General features: G+C 37.0%; 1 protein-coding gene across 7 annotated transcripts in view; it reads left to right on the top strand.

Annotated features, from left to right (window-relative positions):
• The window catches only part of LOC111874090 (heterogeneous nuclear ribonucleoprotein K), a 58,334-nt gene that overhangs the window by 30,483 nt on the left and 11,727 nt on the right, over nucleotides 1-16,124 (top strand). For all 7 annotated transcript variants that reach the window (XM_023869307.2, XM_023869303.2, XM_023869302.2 and 4 more), the window contains 7 exons: nucleotides 1,047-1,103; nucleotides 1,796-1,839; nucleotides 6,079-6,151; nucleotides 7,922-8,047; nucleotides 8,608-8,736; nucleotides 8,975-9,207; nucleotides 9,686-9,759. In XM_023869307.2, coding sequence (XP_023725075.1) covers nucleotides 1,047-1,103; nucleotides 1,796-1,839; nucleotides 6,079-6,151; nucleotides 7,922-8,047; nucleotides 8,608-8,736; nucleotides 8,975-9,207; nucleotides 9,686-9,759 — 736 coding nt within the window. The remainder of the gene's footprint in view (nucleotides 1-1,046; nucleotides 1,104-1,795; nucleotides 1,840-6,078; nucleotides 6,152-7,921; nucleotides 8,048-8,607; nucleotides 8,737-8,974; nucleotides 9,208-9,685; nucleotides 9,760-16,124) is intronic.

The following is a 16,124-nucleotide window of genomic DNA, read 5'->3' as shown; positions in this document are numbered from 1 at the left end:
TGTGTTGCCTGTTGTACCCTTCTTCTTACTTTCATTTCTTTCTTTCTTCCCTTCCATCTTCCTGTTTTCTCTTTCCTTTATAATTTTATGACAGTAAGAAAGTAAAGCTATTTCTGTAACAGGCCGTGAAGGCCCGTAGGGTTGTGAGATGTTGAGGCTCCCACACCTAGACAGTTGGCTCAGAGATGGTGGCAAGGTTGTCAGCCTTATGCGCCAGCAGCCCTCTACCTCCCCAGGAAGATTTCTGGTACTCGTTTCTGTTAGGGGCTGAGTCAACCCCAGGGGCATAGTGTGGTTGGAAGGATTAGGTAAATTGAAAAAAATGTAATGACCTCATTGGGAATTGAACCAGCAACCTTCCTGCTTGTAGCCTAATGCCAACTACACTACTGCATGTCCCCATTATAGGACAGTATGCTTGTTTATATATCCACACTTAAATGAGTTGCCCATGTGGACACAACAGTGGACACACATGTGTCCCACTACTCAGTACCAATACTTCCAGAGGTATAGGCCTCTTGAAGTAAAGGATGTTATGCCTGATACTAAGATTTTCAACTGTTACAGAGTTCTGAGTATTCTTTTAAATCATGTGTGAAGAAGATCACTTGTTATTCCACCAAAAATTATAGGTTCACATATGTATAGATACCCATTTAATTACAATATTAATTGATCATGCTTCCAGTCTTGTTTTATTCTTGTCTAGGCTAGGTTATGCTACAAGTTCTGTTACTTTGCTGAACAGATGATCGATATATTCTCCTCTTTTAAAATAATCTTACACCTTGGCAGGTTTTAATAGGTATTGTACTAACAAAACAAGAGAATCAAACACATGAAAGTGAATGAATGGGTGGAGTATGGTAATGCCAGCTGAATGGCAATTCTTCAGAAGCTCTGCAGGTAAAAGTGCTTCTAGTTCCATCGCAGTTGAGAATCAGATGTATTTGTGTAACATTCTAAAGTAAAATATTGACAGTGAATTGTTGAATGCCTCACTACTTACAGTTAACTGTAAATGAAACATCTTTTCGTTCTAGGCTGCAGGCTCAATAATTGGGAAAGGCGGCCACAACATCACCAAGTTGCGGACGGAGGTGAGTCATGGACATGCTCAAATATTCAGTGTGTGAATACTGCCTTTTGTAATTGGAAAGTAAAGCTCTAATGTATATACACAAAATTAAATCAAACACATTTTCCTGCCATTATTAGTCTTACATATATTTAATTTTTTCAAAGGCTATTGTATTATAACACTTCAAGGAATTAATTTAGTAGAGTGTCAGATGCTGCATGATTCTGTTTAGATGTTAGAGCCTGTAATATCACTTGTGTCATTCATGAAGTTTAACAAATTTATGTTTAAATCTCGGTTGAAGACTCGGCACATTCTCAATAAATGATTTCAGTGTTTCAGACAATATCATCCTGACACATGAATTGCAAAGCCATTCTTGATAAGAACTACACGAAACCTGAATTGCGACAAAAACACCTTTAAAAGAGCAGTGCGCTCTAAACACATGTTGATCTGGATAAAAGTTGAACTCACTGTTTGTTAAAACAACGTTTTTCAGTAATTTTTTTAACATGTTTTGCCCCCAATTTTACTCCTTCCATCGCCCTCTGAATGGTTCATCGTTGGTCCCTGATTGGTCCCATATCTGACCAATGGTACGATGGCCCCGCCCTTGCCCATTCTGCTGCTCATCGCTGCCCCGTTGGATTGAATGCCCGCCCGCCCGCCCTGCCTGTGAATGGGAATTATGCCCCCATCGAATGGCAGTACAAAGCCTCAGTTACTGTCCCTGATTGCCCCGGGCCTGAACGGTAAATTCATCACATATTTTTACTAGGTTCAGTTTGTTACCTACTCCATGTGGCTTGGCTTGGTGACCCCTTTAGACACAGCACTTGGCAGTGATTGCTTGTAGTGAAAAGAATTAAGGATTTTATTTAATCTGGCTTTCAATTTTATTGCTTTTCTTTTCTTAAAAGTGACTGAAATCTTTTCATTAAATGTTATTTTGAATTAAAAGTCCAGTTTTAAGCTCTGTATTTTTAATTCACAATGTAAAATATATAAAATGAATTAAATGTAACACTACAGGGAGAAATTCAGTAGGTGTCATGATGACTCAAGTTATAATCTGGCTTATAATATGTGTCACCGTTACAAAGGTGCCATTTTTTTTCCCCCTGAATCGTTTCTGAGTCCAATTACTGTTTTGCTGATACTACAGCAAAAGATTAAAAATGATATGCATACCAAAGATTATTATTATCTGATCTGTGAAAAGTAACTTTTGTTGGAAAGGTTTCATGACTTTAACTCACTACTGGCCAGGTCATTTGGAAGTCACTCCTCACGTTCCCCGTGTGTGTCTAGAGACGGTCCAGAATTAGCAAGGCGATATGTGTAAGGTATCTACAACAGAATCTCCCTTTATAAATTATCCTGCTCTGGGTAGGTGTTAAATGGGCCTATTCCAGTCCAAGAATTTTTAGGGCCACCATATACTATAGATATTCTTTAATTTGTCGTTACAGTGTATAATAAACTTATTAATATGTAGCCCAGAAGGGGAGAATATGAAATCAAACCAACAGAGGGTTGCTACCTCTCTGTTTGTGTGAAATTTGGTCTAAATAATTTTTGCAATTTTGTAAAAACAAAACCTTGATACATTCTGTTATTTGTTAAACATAGCTTTCGCTCCAAGTTGTTAAGGGGATTCAAATTTAGTTGGGATAGTTACCACATTTACAGTCAATCTGTCGCAAGGAAAAATAGCACCATACATTGAGAGTAAAGTATATAACATGTACATAGAAAAAAAAATGTATTATATAATCTATCTGATATTCCTTAACACCCATGTAGTTATTTTAAAGTTTTTGCAACGAAAAATAGTTTGTTATGACAGTAGTTTTTAATGCCAGTAAAGTTTGCAAAAAGTCAGCTGCAAACCTGGGATTTTGCTGAATATAACATGGCATAGATGATGTTGAATAGTTCATAAATTCTACTTTGTGCATTCATTCATGACTATCAACAAATTAAATCAAACCAAAACTTAAAACAGTTAACAGTTGAAATTTTGGTAGTGGACATTTGCTGCATACCATATAATGGTTGTGCCACCTTCACTTAAAGAAGAGTTCTTCTGGGATGTGACATCATGTTCAGTAGAAGCTTATCATGAGCTCAGAGGGATGCACTGCCTTCATCATCAGGATCAAAGAGTGAACCAAGTATGTTTTTCTGAAATGTCATAAACTTCACCAGACCGTATGGCAACTCATCCCAGAAGATAGTCTTAGTAGTCACTGCTGTGAGAATCTCAGATCTCACACCTTCATTTAGTTTGCCAAAGTCCCAGTAATTTTTCCTCTTTATTCCACATTGTTTTAAACACACTCGTGGGTCATATGCAGATAGAGTTTTCTAAAATAAGCCCCTGTGTCATAACACCAAGACAGTCCTAAGCTACAGTCATGAAAAAAATAAATCATATGAAGAATGAATGAATGACTGTATAAGGGGTGGGCCTTCTTGGTCCTTGCACCATGAGCTACAGTGGTCTGTTACCATATGAAGAAGATATTCATGTTAAAGAACTCCTTCATCCCATGAAAATATTGTGGCAGAGTTAATTTAAGAGGCAGCATAGTTATTTCATTAAGAAGAATGTCTGCTGTGAGAAGACACGATAAAGTGATATGCAGAAACAGTGCAGGTACTGGTGTGGAAGACATAGTGCTTCACCGGCTTTAGTACTGTTCATATTGTGTCATTTCATTTGCTGAACAGTGTTGAATCTACTAACACTGACAAGGCTCCATCCCCTCTATTCCAGTACCTGTGTTGTCTTTCTGTATGTTTTGTTAGCCCCCTTCTCACAGCTGTCATACATAGTACTAAATTTAGTGATGTCCTCTTTCTAACACATTTATTTTCCTTTGTTTTTTGGAGATCCTAACCTTATTTTCATACCTGTTTAGTTATAACAGAATGATATATATTGTCAGAATTTTATTTTCATACCTGTTTAGTTATAACAGAATGATATATATTGTCAGAATTATGGGATACCTGTAGCACAGTTGTTTTATATTCTGGATAATAAAATCAAAGTTTTGTCATAGACATGCAGACTGGTGGCAACCCTTGTGTATTTTCCCCTACATATGTTTATATTTGAATGTGCAGGGAACTTTATTCAGGTATATGATATTTTTGTTTCATATATAAATATCCTTTTATTCTCATAATAGTAGGAATGAGTAGGAAAGTGTTATTCTTTTGGGTAGACTAGAAAATAGGAGCAGTGATATGAAAACAGAGAGGTATGTAGTTTTAGCCTTTATGGAAGACACATGCCCTCACACACATAAACTGAAGGTGTTGTAATGAAGGATCCGTTGCCTGGAATGTGTGCCTCAGATGATTAATTGTAGTAAGATGATATGATTCTGGTGAGGGTGACTAGAGATGCAATGTTGGTTTATCTGGGTGTATCTATAGTTTATCAAGGCCATTTGTCCCAAAATTAAAGTTCTTTAATATTATTAAAGTAGTGTTTAACTTCTTTATTTATTGATTTGTATTCCACATAAAAAGACTGGGTGCTTTCAAAGGATTATCGATGGTCAGTTGACAAATACTTGTTACTAAAAACAGATTTCATTGACCCTAACTTAAACCAAGTTAAGCCCTCTGTGAAGTTTAATAACTGCCTTTAATGTTGGTATTCAACTGAAGTGTTAGATTATACAGGGGATGTCCAAATACTACTTGCAGGCACTTCCTAGACCAAACTGTTTGTCAAATGATTATTCAGTTGATGTTTGAACACAGAAAATTTAGACACTTGAAAGTGATCAGCTTTTATTTTGTTTTAAAAGAACAAGGTTGTTGCATTGTATACACTTGGCCCTGCAAGTGCCCATGTAATTTTCATGGTGGAAGATTTCTGGGTCTGATAAAGGCCATGTTACCTTTTTTATTTTCAAGCCAACATTGATTATTACAGAATGGTGTTATACTGGGCTAATTGTAAGAATAGTTGAAGTTGTGATGTTTTCGTGTTCTGCATTTTAATGGGAGAGTTTGTGGTTATTTGTTAGACATTGCTTCCCACATTTTGAAAATCACTTATTGCAGTCAGTGTAACAGGCAGCAGTACTTCATTATCCTGTAAAGTTGTTACATGTTTGGATCTTTGTATCTGGTTATCCTTATGATCTAATTTCTGTGTTACAGTATGAGATTAGTTTATCCCACATCATGTGCATTTTCCTGTGGAAAGCCATAATTGGTATCTTAAATTGTTATGGTTAAATTGAAGCATTCATTGGAAACAAAACTATTACTAATTTGAAATGTTAAAAAATTAACATTTATTCAATTATTTACTCAAATTATCACAACCCTGAATTGAATTCATTTTTACAGAATTCCTTTTATTTGCTTATAGTCCAATTGTGTAAAAATTACACAGTTACCAGTTCTTAATTTTGCAGAATAGAGAAACACGTTCACTGCCAGACTTTTAAATGTGATTTTCATTGTGTGGCTAACATTGTGTTCTTTATTTATACAAAAACAAAACCTTCTATCATATTTACACATAAAGTTGATTCGTAATTAAATTGTCATCTTAGAACATTTTGTGGCAATTGGGTGACATCTGTTTCACAGAACTCAAAATATTTTGACATCTAGTCATGTCATTGAAATTCTGTGGTGTTGAAGATAGCATATTTATGAATGACAGCTGCCACCTTTGGCACTGAATGTGTTAAGAAAGTGTGTTAATTACAATTGTATGATTAACACATACTTTGAATACAGATATAATGCAGTCCAGATGATGACGTTCTTTTTCAGAAATTTTCCCCCCTCAGGTTCCCATGCAATTAACTTCTGGTGAAAGGTTGATTGATTTCTTTCTTACATTATTTTTTTAATTATTTCTCTGTAGTTTTTGTATAAGCCCATTTGGTTTTTTGTTTGCTGGTTTATTTAGAAAGATCAATTTTCACACACACATTTATATTTTACAGCATACTGACAATATCTTCGGATTTGGACACTGTTCTTCAAGTGGTGAACGAAATCATTCCAAATGTGGACGATGTAAGTTCCTTTTATATCTGGATAAGTGAAGGTTCGTCAGGAAGATACAAATTGGTGATAATGTTTGTATGCTAATAGAGAGGGAGAGCTAGCTGTATGGTTATTACCATTTTGCGATTCAGTCTGAATGAAACACATTCTTTTGTGTCTGTATGTGCCTGTGTAAGGTAGGGGGGATGGGTTGGATAGTGTGAGTGCTTTGTGTACGTGTTGTTTACTGACCAGTGTAAATAGTGTTATAATGCAGGGTCTCTTTTATTAGTCCCCTGCATCTCAAAGTTTTTGTTCCTTTACACATTGTCGTTTGCCTGTTAATTGTGTATAATAGTTGACAGGGCATAAGAAGCATTGTTGCAATAACTGACACTAATTGTTTTCATGTCCTTACTTTATACAACAGCCAGATGGTATATAATGCTCAACGTGTAAAATTCTTATGTGATATTTCCGCAGTTTTGAGGATGTAAATGTCTCAGGGACCTTCATTGAAAATATCACCATATTGAAATGTGTTAACAGCAAGAGCTTGCCACTGAGCCAGATGAATGCAGTCTATACCCTCCCATCCACACCTAGGTCCTCCTAGTGGTCTCCTTCCTTTGGGTTTTCCTATCAAAATGTTGCATTCACGTTGTTTCTCTCCTGTGGGTGCTACATGTCTTTACCTCATCCAAGGAGGATGAGAAGGGTAGAGCATGAAGCACATATATGAGAAATCAGAGTTAAATTATATGATTTTTATGTATATGGCACACAGTGAGAGATAATGTTAACAGGAAATGACAGATTATGTGTTTTTGGAAATATTTTGTCAGACATAGAGGTCTACTTAGGAGCAGAAGTTTTTTTTTCACTTTGAAACACTGTTTAAAGTAAGAAAGGTTACGTTGCACAGGATGTTCCACATCCTACAGTCATTTGACTAACTTTGGTTCTGTGGAATGCAGTGTAATGTAAATGCAGTTGCTTGTTACTGTGCAGGAACTAGTCTTCAGTTCTGGTGATAAGAGTTCCATGATTAAACAGAGACCATGAAGTATATCTGATTGATGCTGTGCATGCATTTGTAATTCTAAACTGTCATTAAAGAAACAAGGAATGGTATTTGAATTGTATGTGATGTGCTCCATCATCCTTAGCTCAGTATTTTTCTTCCTTCTCTTTGGCACATTGTCCTAATAAATGTGAAATACAGGGATTCTTCAGCAGGGCTTGAAAAATTCAGGCCAGCTCACTTAAAATGAATTGATTCTGTGAGCCATTGAGTATAAATTCAAAACGTATTGTCTAGAAGGGTCCTCATTTTTCTGCAGGAAGTGAGTAGCTACTGGTACATAAGTTAGAGATGTTTTGTAGTTTACATTGGATTTGTGGTTATCCCAGCATAATATGTACCATTAAATGTACATAAGGTATTTTTTAAAGGCTTTGGAAGGGGAAATGAATTTCTACTTCAGCAGGTAGGACTTGGCATCATTTTTCAAGCTCTTGTTATTAGTGACATTAGTACCCACCTCAGTATTTAGTGCAGGATTGTCAGTATAAATATAATTGCTCCTTGCTTGTTTACCTTGACAACAATTGAAATGATACTGAGCCACTTTCCTGGTGCTTCCCCCAAGCATTCTATTCCTCTGATGGTGAGTTCATGTACAACAGCAGTACCGGCAAATACTAATTCATTCTCATGGGCTGGAATGTTGTGTTTAGTCCAACTTTGTGTTTGCACTTAGCATTTGCACCATGACTCTTAATTGTATTGCTTTGCAGGCAACTGGGCGGTCAGGATCTCGTGGCGGTGGTGGTGAAGATGTGGACCTTCGTCTCCTGGTGCATCAGAGTCAGGCGGGTTGCATCATTGGCAAGTCAGGTTTCAAGATCAAAGAGCTGCGTGAGGTGAGTATAATTACCTATTATCTTTACAAGATTCATGGATGTTGAGAGGTAGCATTGCTACCTTTTGGGAAACTTAATTCATACAGTGACAACTCTTGCAGAGACTTGTATAATGTGAAATTATTGTTTTGTAATGCTCATAGAGGGGACAGTTGAGCCTAGTACTGGAAAGAATGCCTCTTATTGACAAATAAAGTAATATTTGTAATAGTATATGGTGTAAGTTTGTTCCAGTATAGTTAAGTTCTGTAATGATCAGGTAATTCCAGAGTAGGGCACAAAATTCCACCTTCAGTCATGATTCAGTACACAGATTATTTATCTATCTTATATATTGTACATTGGAAATACAGGGAGTACCAGACGTCACTGAGTTTTTGAACCTGGATTGAGTCTTAGGTCTCGTGTGTAATCCTTTGCCACACAAATTTAAACACCATGTTTGGTGTATTGTAGCTGATGTTCCAGTTACACATATGTTCACAGTCTTTTGTTATTTTTATACTTCCATTTATTTAAATTGTATGTCATAATGTGGTTTGGAAATTTCTTGTTCACAGAAAACTGGAGCTCGAATAAAAATATTCTCCAACTGCTGCCCCCAGAGCACTGAAAGAATATGTCAGATTTCAGGGCGACCAAACACATGCATAGATTCCATACGAGAGATAATGGAACTTATCAAAACTGTGAGTTTTCTCTGTAATATACTATTGTTGTTATTAATCTTTTCAGTGGTTATCCCCAGAGTAAAAGGCCAAAGATCAAGATTTGCGGTTTGCTTTGTTTAATCTTCATGTTCGAATATTTACATCACTTCAAGTGGCTGCACTTTTGATAAGTGTACATTCTAATTTAAATTCATATGGAGGTAAATATGCTAATTTAGAATCTTGTAATGTTTTATGAACATTTTTTGTTTTATAGTCTCCAATCAAGGGGATGAATAACCCATATGATCCACACAACTACGATGATTTTCATTCTCAAGAATATGGTGGCTTTGGAGATCAAGATGGCAAGGGAGGGCGTGGTGGCCCTGGAGGTGGAATGTATGGTGGTATGGGTGGGCCACCACCCATGGGCCGAGGTGGACGATTTGGACCTGGTGTTGGTGGAAACATGGGTCCTGGACCCCGTGGTCCTCGGGGAGGCATGGGGTAAGAAAAACTGTTTTGGTTTCTTTGCATGACTGCGATCTGTGTCTTCCTCATGCAACTCCTATATAATGGCACCCATAGACATAGTCTTGTTAAGAAGGGAATGGAATAGTTGATTGGGCCAGTTGTCTGTTCCTGAATAGAAATGTCCAGCTTGACACAAAAAATTTAAGTCCGTTAATTTTTCAGAATACCTTCCCTGACTTTGTAGATCAGAGAAATGCTTTATATGCTGTTTTTACCATCTGTGTACCATATAACAGTGTTAATTAAATTTTGGGTGTGTGATGATGTGTGCACATTTATTTTTCTTAGCTTGCTAGAATTATTAGAAATGTTTAAAATACTGCACTTCTCTATTTGTTACTTAACACAGTTTTCATTCGAAAATATTTTGCTGCACAAAAATATCCACGGTTTTCTTAAGGGTAAAATAAAAGTGTTTGTGTCACAGCTAAACAGATAACTTCTCTTGCAGAGGTCCTGGAGGGATGGGTCCTGTTCGGGGTGGAGGCTTCGGAGGAGGTCGTGGGGGCTTTGGAGGAAACAGAGGTAAAAGATTCTTCTCTTAAAAACTTAATGGACAGTCTAATTTTTGTAATGGGATCTTTGAAAAAGCATATTCACTAGTTCCTGCTGTAAGAAGATCCATTTTTAAGTTGGTTTCCCACATAAGAAATTAAAGTAAACATGTTCCATAATTACCACCTTGAGAATAAGAACAGTGTATTCAGATCTTTTTAAAATATTTCTTGCATAAAATGATTTGAAGTTATTGATTGGTACTCTTTGAATAATAATAGATATAAATTCATGATCGATCCCTGCCTAAGAAGGGAAGTTAAAAGCATGTATCAGACAATGTACCCATTAATAAGTTGGGTCAAATTCTGTAATAATGCAGAAATAAACAAACAAAGATCAACCAGCGCCTTGCAAGAGCTCGGTGAGTACTAGGAAGTTAAGCAGTGCAGTGCAGTTGGTTGCATTTTGTACAAATTTGAAATAGTGCGATATAAAAAAATATTAATACAGTCCCACTTCATGTGCAAATGTTTCAAAACTGAGAGAAAAATTGTCTTGAATGCGAGGTCTTCAGAAATGCAGGGGGCACATGGTAGCATAGTTGGTTGAGGCACTATGCTACAAGCTGGAAAGTCACGAGTTCAATTCCTGATGTGGTCATTGAATTAATTTTCCTGGGAGCAAACAGCAGCCAATGTGTAAGGCTCATAACCTTAACAACATCTGTTAGCTGATTGTCTAGAAAATGTGGGAGCCTTGACGTCTCACAACCCTGTGGCCTGTTAACAGGGATCGCTTTACCTTTTACCCTCAGAAATGCATCCCTCACATAAAAAGCCACCATACTGTACTAGCAGCAACTCTGACAAAAGCTGTGACTGTGCCACTTGTTGCCCTTCCTCCTCTAGTGGAAGCTGGTTGTAACATGTCTTTACATGCTAGCCTATGTGCAGTGAACACGTTTTGAATTCTGTGAAATTTTGTGCGTACTCAGTTTTATATTATTGTATTATGTTTTAAATATTGTATGTAAATTTTATAATTTTAAACATGGCTGCAAAGGCCAGCATAAAACAAGGCATTAGCAGCAGTTTCTGGGAAAGTGGAGTTAGTTAAGATGGATGCTCAGTCATGTGTGAGATGCCTGAAGTTGGTAGAATGTCTACTTCAGCAATGTGTAACTGCTCAGCCAAACAAAAACAAGTTTTAAACTTGTAAATACAAGAGGGTCACATCAGTAGTGGTGTGTTTTAGGCAGAAACAGGCATAAGTATGCTGACTCTAGGTTGTATATTTAGTTAGGTGGTTCGAGAAGTTGCCTCAAAACTCAGTATTGAATTCACATCAAGAAACAGATTAATTGACATTAGCATGGTGTAATAATGTGTGTATTAATGTATGGCATCATAGATGACTTCAAAGTATCTTTACAACTTTTGGAGACACTTGAAAATGTGTCATTATATATAATTGTTGCCAGGCTTGCCAAGTTTCATTGGCTACAACAGTTTTTGCATTTACACATGGCTGTATTAAGTAGGCCTGTTTCATTACTTCATAATTTTACATTTTTGTACCTCCATGTCTCAGTTCACTTGTGTACTAAAGCCACAGAGTTTTTTGTTTGTTTGTCTTTGCTTTTTGAGGGATGAGAAAAATTGGAGCAAGTTCAAGTACACAGTTTCCAGTGACATTACTTTCCAAGGAGAATTTCAGTGTCATTGTTTCCTGTGTTAGTTGATTGGTCAAGGGTGACCAGTTTAGTGGCCTTGTTATTCACCTGGCTTGACAGATTTTAATTTTAACAGGATTTGTCAAAGAAAAAGTGTTCAATCATCCTTGCAAAGAAATGTGATGGAACTCAAAGGAGAAATTAATGGTGCAGTGAGAGGTGTTATGCCTGATATGACATTGTGTGTGTGTGTGTTTTCTCTCTCTCTCTATCTCTCGGAAGCTGGGACAGTTGCTTTGTGCTTACCTAGAATATTCTGCATTTTGTTCTCTGATTTTATGTTCACTTACTCTGATATTGAAGTTACAGAATATTTGTCGAAAGATGTGGACTGTACATCCTGTCCTGAGTGACATGTTAATACAACAGTGTGAATTCTGGTTTAAATCTTAGAATGTAACACCATGTAGTGTGTCGATTTTGTTTTGTGGTAGCAGTAACAGGTCACCTGGACCTCACATCGGGAACAGTAGTGTTGTATATGCAGTAAAAATCTGTTTTGAAGGGTGTAGAAAGCAGAAGAGATGGTTGATAGAGAATTATTTGCAGTATAGAAATTCATGCAGTGTTCTATATCCATGTAAGATATGCCTTAGGAACAATTATAGGTACAGCCCACATTCTGAGATGTGGCCTCTGGATTATACATGAAAAATATGGCAAGAAATAGTGAGGTAGTTGTGCTGTGTTGAGGGAGGGAGGGTGATGCAGCATAACTAGGCTGTGTTACAATTCATACATGCCATATAATCCCCGTCTCACAAGGGAATTGTCTGATCCGACATGTCGAAACCTGTCCTGATTTTTTTTTTCACTGCAAGAGTACACACAACAAAATCCACTGTCAAAATTTTAGCTGCTAATATGCATGGCAAGTATATTTTAAAAATTGCTGAAGTTACTAATTTTTTCTGTGTGCGGAACCGCATGTACCAGAGGTTTGTACAACCCCAGCCTAGGCTGTGAGTGAGCCATGTTGCATGTTGCGTACTGCTCTGCTAGGTGTGGACATTTCTCCAAGGGCCTGGCAGGCTACAATATTGGCCATGTTCAGCAATTTTTAAAAAATGCTTGCAGTGCATATTAGCAGCTAAAATTTTGACAGTGGATTTTGTTGTGTGTACTCTTGCAGTGAAAGAAAAAAATCAGGGCAGGTTTCGACATGTCGGATCGGACCATTCCCTTGTCAGTGGACCTTATGAAGTTTGTTGCATTTTCTGTTCAGAATAGATAGGTCTAAAACATTGACAGCATCTACAGAGCGGACATTCATAAAGCAGACATTGTGGTAGAATGGTTAATGTTCTTTGTGTTCTGCAGTTTTTCTTTATTGCTTCCAGCTTTCTAGTCCTCCTCCCCCACATTAGTTGGTCACAATTCCATATGACAAAATCATGGGCTTATTCATTGGTTGAGCCTATTATGGTTTCTTGGCTTGACATCCAATTCATGCATTACTGAAGCTTCTGGTTGAATTGTGATTCCTGTTATTCATTGAATGGCGATAACCTAGTTCATTTTAGAATGAACTTGTGCAGACATTAATAATAATGTGGTAATTTCACCTCAGACTTTTGTTGCTTGTTGAGAAACTTTTTTCACAGTTTGACTTTTTATTCCTAGAGAGAGAACTGTTCTTAGAAATGCTGGACAGTGTTACAGAATACTTTCTACAGAAAGATGTACTTGGTAACAAATAGTGTAGCGAGCATTAGTGGCAGTGGCAAAATTGGACAGATTACTTGAGCACTTAGCAAATAGTACAGCAAGTATAATTATCATAACATTTATTATATGCAAGGTCTGTGAATTGTACAGAATGCAAAATGGAAATATGTCTTATCACTGAAATCTCTTAACTGTGCTGTGATCTGAGTTTGTTGTAGATAACAGTTCATTAAATGTATTTCTTTGTTTGCAGTATGTTTATTTAATATCTAACTCAGACTGTTAAGAGTGCCAACTGGATTATAGGAAACGGTGAATTGAAGAGTATGGCAGGAAGTGGTTGAGGGCTAATTCAGAATCCTATCCTGACATTCGCTTGGAAGTAGTGAGGAAAACCTCAAAACCCATGTCAGGATAGTGTTTGTCCCATCCAAGATTTGAACCAGAAGCCTCCTAAATATGAGTCAGAATTATTACCACCTGTGCTGTGCTACTGCATATATTTGACTGCTTCTTATAGGATAGTTTGATGTTGTATGGTCTTTGGTATAGGCTGCTTTGTGTAGGAACGCTGATGACTCAGATGTAATTTGTTTTTTCTGTATATCCTCCAGTTGGAAGATGGAGAATAGAGGGAAATGTTAACAGTGTATAGAACTGTCAACAGTAATTGTAACCTGAATGTTATATGTGTGAGATTTATGGATCTGAGAGAAGGAAAAAAATTAACTCAAATATTCTGTTTTATAGGTGTGTAATATACACTCAACCCTCGATTATCCGGGATAATGGTGGGGATGGAAATCACGATTAATCGAAAACCCAGTTAAGACAAATTTTATTAAAAGTAGTACTGTAATACTATACCTTCATAATACTATAGGCCTCCCTGTATTTAAATTTATTCAACCTCGTTTTTATGTCATCTCATGGCCTATGTAATACTCTTTTTACATTACACTGAAGTATGAATTAGTTATTTCAATCACAGTGTTCAACAGCATCCAACACTTTTTACGAATATTCACACTTAATATTGTCGTTTGCTTTTTTGCAGCATTTTCCTTTTTACAGATATCTGTATGAAGCCTACATAATATTAGCTTGTCACTTAATAAACTCTTCTCTTCACTATCAAGATAGTCTGGTAAGGATTCCAAATGATTAAGAGCAGCACCTTGTGATATTTTCTTACTAGCAGCAGCGTCCACATCTTCCTCATTCTCACTTTCTTCTCACTCTTCTGGCTGCACCCCCACTGCTTAACATTTCAAAGCCCGGTTCACACGAGTTTCTGTTCAATACTTATCACAACACGCTTCCTTTTACACCCTGACATTTTGCTAATGCACGTGAAGATCGATACAAAAAGACTAACTCGGGCGGTCTGTCTGTCCTTGAAATTTTCCACAAATCCTTGCATTCTTTCACCCCTACCCTACAACATTGTGTTAGCATAACGGGACCAAAAATGCAGAGCTCGGTTCATACTAGTGCAAAAACTGTGTTACAACTCACCATGTGAAACAAAAGTGAATGAATATTAAACAACATATAAGCCTCAAAACAGCCCCAGTTAAGCCGCAAACCAGTTTATCTGCCCCCAGATAATCGAGAGTTGAGTGTATATGCATGATGTAATTTTTTAAGCAAAATGTGCACACTTTTGTGTAGTATGTGACTGAGAAGAGCCAAGAGGAAGTTGAATATAGTTTCATTGGATTAATTGTAAATTTTTAGATTGTTTTCTTAGTTTTACACTTCCGCTTGCTATTATGTTTATATTCCGTTCACTGTAACCCTTGTATTGGCAGCAGTGATGATATATGATTTTCAGGCTGTCATGTGAAAGGTGAATGCCATGTAATGGAGGCCTCTGTGCCAAGTAGAACACAAGAGTCCTTGTAAATCTAATTGCTTTGTAGCGTCAGCATCTGCATCAGCCATTTACATTTGGGCAGAACTTGCTTTTCCAGTTTGATTAGTGGCTTTTCAGGGTGGTCAGGATTTGAACTGTGTGCTTCTGAGTCATGGCATCCTGTAGTGTGGTATTTATTGGTTACTAATGTTTTGGATTATATCCCCCTTTTTGGCTGAAGACGAGACTAGAACCACCTTCTGACCCATTGCATTGTAGCAGAAAACATAGGTGAATGAGACTGTCCAGGGTATTAAGACTTGTGTGCCTTTGTCAGAAATACTCAGAAATAACAGCAATTCATTGTTTTGGTGAATTTATTTAGCTGGATAATATTGTATACCAGAATTGACTGTGCCACAGACAAATCTTTCAGAGAGAAAATTTCCAAATACACTCAACTCCCAATTATCCGGGATAATGGTGAGGATGGAAATCACGATTATTCGAAAACCTGGTTAAGACAAATTTTATTAAAAGTAGTACTGTAATACTGTACCTTCATAGTACTGTAGGCCTACCTGTATTTAAATTTATTCAACCTCATTTTTATGTCATCTCATGGCCTATTTAATACTTTTTTTACATTACACTTCAGTATGAATTAGTTATTTCAATCACAGTGTTCAACAGCATCCAACACTTTTTACGAATATTCAGACTTAACACTTAAAAAAAATTAATATTGTCGTTTTCTTTTTGCGGCTTCTCCCTTTTTACGGATATCCATACAAAACCTACGTAATATTAGCTTGTCACTTAATAAACTGTTCTCTTCACTCTCAAGATAGTCTAGTAAGGATTCCAAATGATTAAGAGCAGCACCATGTGGTACTTTCTTACTAGCATCACTGTCCACCTCTTCTTCATTCTCACTTTCTTCCCGCTCTTCTGACTGCACCACCACTGAACTTACGGTTTCGTCACTGCTTAACATTTCGAAGCCCGGCTCACACGAGTTACTGTTGAATACTTAACACAACACGCTTCCTTTTACACCCTGACATTTTGCTAATGTACTTGAAGATCAATACAAAGAGACTAATTGGGGCGGTGTATCTGTCCTTGAAACTT

The sequence above is a fragment of the Cryptotermes secundus genome, unplaced genomic scaffold (genome assembly GCF_002891405.2).
Source record: "Cryptotermes secundus unplaced genomic scaffold, Csec_1.0 scaffold2346, whole genome shotgun sequence".
In the NCBI taxonomy this organism is placed as follows: Eukaryota; Metazoa; Arthropoda; class Insecta; order Blattodea; family Kalotermitidae; genus Cryptotermes; species Cryptotermes secundus.
Note: the sequence above shows the minus strand (reverse complement) of the source record. Positions and strands in the feature narration are given on the sequence as shown.